Source organism: Lactuca virosa, chromosome 7 (assembly GCF_052849685.1).
Source record: "Lactuca virosa cultivar CGN04683 chromosome 7, Lactuca_virosa_CGN04683_v6, whole genome shotgun sequence".
NCBI classification, from domain to species: Eukaryota; Viridiplantae; Streptophyta; class Magnoliopsida; order Asterales; family Asteraceae; genus Lactuca; species Lactuca virosa.
This window is the reverse complement of record NC_136432.1, coordinates 114,169,475-114,177,634: the sequence shown is the minus strand read 5'-3', so window position 1 is coordinate 114,177,634 and position 8,160 is coordinate 114,169,475. Positions and strand designations below refer to the sequence as shown.

General features: G+C 35.3%; 1 protein-coding gene across 1 annotated transcript; it reads right to left on the bottom strand.

The window, feature by feature from the left end:
- Window positions 1-2,410: 2,410 nt before the first annotated feature.
- On the bottom strand, window positions 2,411-6,268 carry LOC145124218 (Tetratricopeptide repeat (TPR)-like superfamily protein). The gene is made up of 2 exons (XM_079059480.1): window positions 3,327-6,268; window positions 2,411-2,727 (listed from the first exon to the last, which is right to left on the bottom strand). Exon 1 carries the CDS (start codon window positions 6,022-6,024, stop codon window positions 3,472-3,474), a length of 2,553 nt encoding a protein of 850 aa, XP_078915606.1. The 5' UTR covers window positions 6,025-6,268; the 3' UTR covers window positions 2,411-2,727; window positions 3,327-3,471.
- Window positions 6,269-8,160: the final 1,892 nt, after the last annotated feature.

Here is an 8,160-nt window from a genome sequence, read left to right as displayed (position 1 = left end):
TGTCGGCCCTTATTGATTATGCTAGGATGTTAGGAGTCTGCGTGACCCTTGCATGTGTTATGTGTGTATATCGGGCGGGTCTCGATGCCGGGCGAGGCCTGAGGACTTGAACATATGCTAGTGTTTATGATCATTATATGTGTTAGCATGATTATGTGATATAAATTGTATGTGTATAGTGGGCGAGGCCCAGTGACAGGCGAGGCCTGAGAATAACAAATTTGTAAACCGAGTGTGGCTCGATGCCGGGCGGGGCCCGATGTAGGGCGGGGGCCCAATATGTGATTTATTATGTATGGTATGAGGTAGTTTGGGGAACTCACTAAACTTTGTGCTTACGGTTTTCAATTTATGTTTCAGGTACTTCCGGTTCCAAGGGGAAGAGCTCGGGATGAGTGCATCGCACACACCACATGGATTCTACTTTTGAGAAATCACTCTGATTGTTATGTTATTGAGATACTTATTTTCATTTGAGATGTATGGATAATGTATTTGGAATACTATTTTATTTAAATTAAAAATGAAAATTTTGGATCATATTTTTAGGACGTTACAGAATGCATGATTGTACACATCTTCTATTAGTTTCATGTTTTGAGAGATACTCTGATTTATTACTTTGATTTTGATATGGTTGTAAAACAATGCTTTGGTGACTTATAATTCTATGGAAATGTCTTTTTTTTTAATAAAAAATTTACTATGATTTTTGGGACGTTACACAAGAATCCTAAAATAAATGTTCATATCCATTTGGCCAATAAGAATCACACACGCCATCCTTTCTTTATATTTTGAAAAAAATCAAATGCCTTCGTCATATTTTAATGTCCAAAACTATCAACAACATAAACAACAACTACAACATTAAAAACAAAGTAATAATGATCCAAACCAAAAATAGTTGGTTCAAAATTTTTTTGTAAAATATGAAGGTTTTTATGAAAAAAAATAATAATATATAAAATAGAAAGATTATCGGTAAAATGCTAAAATGGCCAAATTAAAATAAAAATAAAAATTGTAAGGGTTATTTTTGAAAAAAAAAATTAATCTAGAAAGATATAAAAAACTAGTATATAATACATTGAATGTTTTGCATATAGGATAAAGTTATTTGATGCAATTTTCGAATAAATTTTTAGATGTCTTATACTTTGATATTTATATTTTGTATCTTTAAAAATATTTAATAGTGTTTGGTATGTAGTAATAGAAGAAGTAATGAAATAAAGATTTTATAACAACAACAACAATAAGAATAGGATGCTATAATCTACAATTAACGTGATTTTTTTTAAAAGATAAGTGCAAAAGGAGTTTAGTTTCAGGTTTGTAACACTATTCAAAAGTATATTTGTCATATAACAATAATTTTTCTTTCCCTCTTCTTAAACTCAAGAACACATCTATCATCTCCCATTTTTCCTTCCATATTCTTCATTTTCTTTACCCTCTCGTCCCTTTTCCTCCTCTTTAATTTTTAATCTTGAGAGTTGAGAACATAATGTTAAGGAGGAAAGGAAAAAGAAATGGAAGGAAAAAAAATACTTATTTTACATTAAATATTTCCTCCCATATTTGGGATGATTATGAAGGAAATGAGAGCAAGAAAAAAAGAAGGAAAAGAAGAGAAATGAAAGGAAAATAAACTTTTATTTTCTTCTTCTTATCTTTTTTTTTTCCTTTCTTTCCTATAAATCTCGAAAATGAGATGTTAGGGTTTTTCTCACTTTGGATTATTACTCTTGAATCCGATTTTGAAGTCCTCTATTCATAGGGAAAGATTAAACCCTTAAGGGATAATTACATTATCCTTAAATTTGATAATGATTTGAATTTCTGATTAGTACACTTAAGCCGATATAGATCTACAAGTTTCATTTAATTAATTAAAAACTTAATTAATTAACAAACTAGATCTTTATAAATCATCTTTTGTCAATATCAATATCGTTTATATTTGTCTATAACCCAAAGTAACTCTGACATTTATAATAATATTACAAACTGTTGTGACAAAGCAGTATTTCCAACAAATACTTTTGTCTTCCAACACACACACATTAAGGTGGTGTTTGTTTTGGAAGTGGTAAAATGTCTTTAGTCTTTTTCCGTATTTGCGGCAGAAGACGTGGACCAAAAGTATTTTTGTATGCCTTCATACAAGAAGTGAAAAAGAAGTTTTTTTGAGTTCTTTTGTCTTCCAGAAAACAAACGGTCTTTTGCAGATATAAGTGCCCAAACAGTCTTTTTTAAAACAAAACGAGCCCTAAATGTCCTTACTCAAAATTGTATGAACCCACTCATTTAAGCATGTATCTAATTTCAGATAGTTGTACGATAGCTTTCAATTTGGTCATTTTAATTAAATTCACACACGATCCACCAAGTACCATAAAAAAACTAAAAAACAATCTATAATTTTTATTGCATAGGATACACGTTTTTGTAACATTATTGTTCGGGAATTCACTAAGATGAAAGGGCAAAGCATATGTAAAATGAATCACACACAAATATGATCCAAAAAGCCCATAATTCTTGGTATAAATTACAAACATTTACATGAAAATTCCGATCTATAAATAAACATACCTCTAAATACAAAAAGAGACCCGATACTTTCTTACCAATAAGTAAATAAAACATAACTTTTGTTTTAAAATCTTGGACTCTAACACAAAACCCTTCATCCTTTGATTTTGCTTGAAGCTTTATTTCCTGCAAAGAACAAATTGGTTAAAAATCTGTTACAAAAATACATTTAAAAGAACAAAAGCAAATTACTGAACCCTATTAAGCCAAAATAGACTAAGAGTCGAATGTCAATAGGACAAAAAATTGCAACTTTTTATCCCACCCAAAAAGATGTAAAAAGGTGGGACAACGACCAGCTCTAAATCTCTAATCTGTGAAAAAGACATAAATGCCCTCTCATCATTTAAAATAGCCTTAAAAAGCTTTTCCAGTCACATATAACAAACCCAGCCTTACTTGAATCCGTTGAAAATTTTATAGTTTCACAGAGGTGTTTCATAACAAGAATGAGATCTATATTATTATTTATAAGAAATCTTTAACTCAATAGTGATATAACTTGATGAATGAAGTAACAGAATAACTGGAAAAAAGATAAAGATTTTCAATTACTCCATAGCATATTTATAAGAGTTAATGAGTTGAAGCTTGACTTTTGAGGTCAAACAGATATATAAGTATGTTGCTATTATGGGTAAGAAATAAAGTACAATGCCCATATCATTGGAAGCAAGAGTTAAGAACATTGCTATTTCCCACAATTTTCCCTTTCACAAATGTACCTTTGGTGATCTTCAATGTTTGCCTTCTGTTGCAAGCCCTTCAAATCTTGAAACAACACCATGGAAGTTCATCATTGCAAGGGCAATATATTCAAAAGCAACATCAACCCGTGAAACAACGAATAACATTTCAAGGGCAAAATCGTCATAACACATTTGTCCGAGCACAAGAAGCAAGCATTTGCAAACTATGCTCATCAAACGAACTATCCATTTTTCTAATATTCCCCACAAACTCTAACGCTTCTTGATACTTCTTAGCTCTACAATATCCATCCACAATTGTCTTATAAGTTAACAAATTTGGCTTACAATCATGCTCAATCATATAACTAATCACATCGTTTACTTCTAAAAACGAACCCTGAGCCGCAAATCCCGCAACAAACGTGTTATATGTAACAATACATGGCCGAATCCCGTTATTTGTCATTTCCGAAAGTACCCTTCTAGCTTCATCCATTAAACCTTGCCTACAAAACGCTTTAATCACGGTATTATATGACACAAGATCCGGTTTTCTACCCGAATTTTGTACACTTTTGAGAATCTCTTCGGCTTCCCAACACTCGCCAGTTCTTGCATACATATCCATTAATGTGTTAAAAGTCACGAGATCCGGTTGCAATCCGTTTTCATGAATCAAATCAAGAATCTTGCGGGCCCGATCATAAATCTTGTTTCTTGCATAAATCGAAAGCATGGAGTTGAATATAACAAGATCCGGTTTGTACCCGTGTTTTTGCAATTCTTGAAATGCTTTTTCCATCCCGGAAAGTGATCGACATTTGAAATTTGCGAGGATTAGGGTTCTAAGAAGCATCCAACTTGGAAAGATCTTCCCTTCGTATATCTCTTTTGCCATAGCATCTAACCCTTTAAAGTTTTGCCCTTTTGAGTAGCAATGAAGCATCAAAGAATATGAGGTTTCACTAAGCTTAAACCCTTTACTTTTCATGTCTAGAATCACCGATTCCCCAGATTTCCAATCCCCTTTACGAGCCAAGGCGTTCAAAAGCGCGTTATAAGTTGTAATACACGGATTAAACCCGACTTTAATCATCTCCCGATAAACTTCACCCGCATCAATTTCCAAACCACACCTCCCATATGCACTTATCAATGTGTTGAATGTGTCTCTATCGGGTTCAAAACCACAACTTTTCATCTCACGTAACACCCAATTCATATAAAGATGCATACCCTTTTGCCCACACATAGCAAGCATCGTGTTCCATGTGACACGATTTGGTGAAATTCGATTCGATTTCATATCGAGAAGAATCTCCATCATCTCTTGGGAGCGGGATTTTCGACCTAACATTCCAAGAATCGCATTATAAGTACAAACATTAGGCACACAACCGGATTTCTTCATTACATTAAAAAGACTCAACGCCTTATCTTCTTTTCCACATTTCCCATATGCATCTATAACCGTTGTATACGTGATTGCATTCGGTTTTAGACCCTTTTGAGCCATTGTGTCGATTAAATCGGCCCCTTTTTCATGGAACCCTGCTCTCACATAAGCAGCCACAAGCTCGTTATAAGTGACTAAATCGGGTGTGCAATTGTTTTCCTCCATTTCTTTCAAGATGTTTAATGCCTCTAAGTACATTCCGGCCTTCCCAAACACTTGGAGTAGAGAATTGTATGTAAAGATTCCTGGTTTATAGCCTTGAGCTTTTAGACTCGCGAAAAATGTCTTTGCTTCCTCTAATAAACCTTCTCTACCACATGCGGATATCACTGTACTACAAGTGAACTCATCGAATTCAAGCTTTTCGGTTTTCATTTCGGTTAACAGATTCAAGATTTTGTCCCAAGAACGACCCATTTTCCCATAAACATCCAACATTACATTGTAAGTAACTAAATTTGGGGAAAGTCCAATTGCTTTCATGCGATCAAACAAGTAAATGGCTTTTTCATACTTTCCTGTACATGAATGGGAATGGATAATAGTAGTGAAAGCACGAACATCTAGAGAATAATCCCCAACACCGTACTTATCAAAGAGCTTTGACATGATCGTATGTTGTGACTCCCTACCCAAGATTTTGACCATTAATTCGATCATTTGGTTGTCAATATTGAAGCTTTGATTAGTCCTTGAATCCTCCAGTACCCATTCGAACAAAGAAAGGGCTTTTTCCCAGTTACCCGAACGATCTAAACCCTTTAATAGGCTAACCAAATCGAGTTCAATCAACTTGAACTTAACGGAATAAAAGAATAAATGTAAACTGGATGAAGTCTGTTCCAAGATAGAATCCAGCATAGACTTACACTCAATTGAAAGAAAATCAAGCGACCCATCACCATCACCATCAATACCCGCCAACTGAACTTTGGGGTCTTCAAGGGTAAGGAGTGAACTTGAATAAGGCTTCCTGAAATGTGTTCGATTGGGGGAATGCTTTTTTGAGTAACTGCGAGTAGCAGGGAATTCGATGTGGGTGTTACTTGATTTTACTGATCGTATAGGTTTCTGCTTGTGGGTGGCGGTCGGTGGCGGTGAAGAGAGGTGGATGAGGTGCTGGACGAGAGGATCAATGGGGAAAGATTGCGGCGACGGTGGTTGTGGTGGGAGAGTTGTTGGATTGAATCCGAGTCTTTGTTGTTGGGTTGATTGTGTAGGTTTTGTCAACTGGAGAGGGAGAGCTGGTCTGTTTGGGAGGAATGTGCCCTCCATTTTTGTACGGAGATGATCAAAACTTTGAGGGTTTTGGAAGAAAAGGGGACAGAAATCGATGGTTTTTATGAATTGGGTATAGATTGGATGTGACTCAAGATTGAAGAAGAGGTGATTGCTGTTTAAGGGCAGTCGAGTGTCGAGATGACCTTGTCTTCCAACTGTGGATTGTGTCCATATGTGTGTGCAATTTGGATGAGATACAGGAATCGAGTGTGCGAGAGCCACTTCTAGCAAGTAGCAACCTTTTGCTCCAATTTATCCGGGTAATTTGAAAAATCCTTTTGCTTTTCTTATAAAGTCAATATTGTACTCTTTTGATCCTTGGAAGTTCTAACAATGATTTTTTTTTTGAATGAAAACTTCCCTAACAAGGTATTCGGTCAGCTTTCGCGCATCGACTAATCAAACTGCTAACATGAGGCTATGTCTTATGCAAGTCACTGCAGACGAACCTCCATGGCCACAGAGCCTGAGTAGTGTCAGGATTTGTCAACAATGATATTGTTTATTTGAAAGATGTATTTCTTCTTTCATATAAAAATTATTGGAATGATATATAAGATGTTTGTTTTAAAAAGTAAAATGTTACGGTATTATTAAATTGTGACACATATCGGCAACTATAAAACTATAATGTGATAGCTAAAAGAACATATTTCAAATTTACCCAATCAAAGTGGTAATGCTTAACTTCCTTTCCAAGCACCATCGTTATGCTTGGATTTTAGTACAAGAGGTGATCCGTCGATTTTAACTTCAACAAAAGGTTAGAGTTTCCAAAGGTAGAAAGGTCGTAATTCAGATTGTCAATCCAATAAATGATCCTCCAAACCTCTGGCATGGCTTGAATATATGAAATCTTGGTGATTTCAAAAAATTCAGAAATAATCCCGGAAAAGGGATATGCAAGGCCTAAGGTAAAGGGATACTCAGGAAAACAAATCCAAACAAAAGAAATAAAATCAGATTGGATCCTAACATCGAAAGGCTTGAAGACAGTACTAGTGGGAAAGGTTCCACTCGAACTCAAAGCTTCAATACTATCGTCATCGAAGGTAAAAGTTTCCTCATAGAAAAGGAGCTTCTGATCTACGAAATCATCATTACGTATAGCTATGATGTTTGCACGAGAACGAACTTCTTTTTTGGTCATTTTTAAGAAAAAGAAAACTACGAAGGACAAAATGAATAAAAATACTACCTTCGATGATGTTCAATGAACCTCCAGAAGAAAAGTTAAGAGTAAGATGAAATTAAAGAGCTTCATATCTTATTTATATGGGAATCAATGAAAGGTAGAAAGGTGATTTGAGCTTTCCAACGACTAGAAATCTACCCGTTGAAGTTCAAATTACCTATCCGTTAGAAATTCTTACTTCAAGTTTTACTTAAAAATTATACCTCTAAATATTTAAAACACCAACGGTTATATTTCGCAGGTATAATTTAAGGGCAATTGTTAGGGGCAAGATCCTTGACTCATATTTAGGATCCTCAAATACTTCTAAAGCCTCAGGATCCTTAAACATATCTCAGGATCCTGCTATTACCACTAATATTTCTAACACTTGTAACGACTATATTCTCTTTATTTTTCTCACATGTGCAGAACGAGTCAACACAATATTCATTGTAACATCCATAAAAATCATGACAAATTTAAACTTTTAAAAATATTCCAAAACCATTGATTATTACAAAAGTTGTTTCCAAAATAGTTCAGTGTCAAAATATCCCAGAATCAAATCATAAACAACAGGAGGTGTACGATCATGCCTTCGCCTTCCCGCGATCATCAGAAGTACCTGAAACAAAATCAACAACTGTAAGCCCGAAGCTTAGTGAGTTCCCCCAAAATACCCATACGCACATCAACATACATATAACACAAACAACATACAATAGGTCCAATCAACCATCGGGTTGGAATACCCCTGGCCCTCAACCATCGGGTTGGAATGTCACTCATACTATAGGTCCAGTCATCCTCGGGATGGAATACCCCAGGCTCACAACCATCGGGTTGGAATGCCCTCATATTACGAGTCCAATCATCCTCGGGATGGAATACTCACAGCCCACAACCATCGGTTTGGAATGCCCAGGTCTGTTGGCTCTCGCACAAAGCAGAGG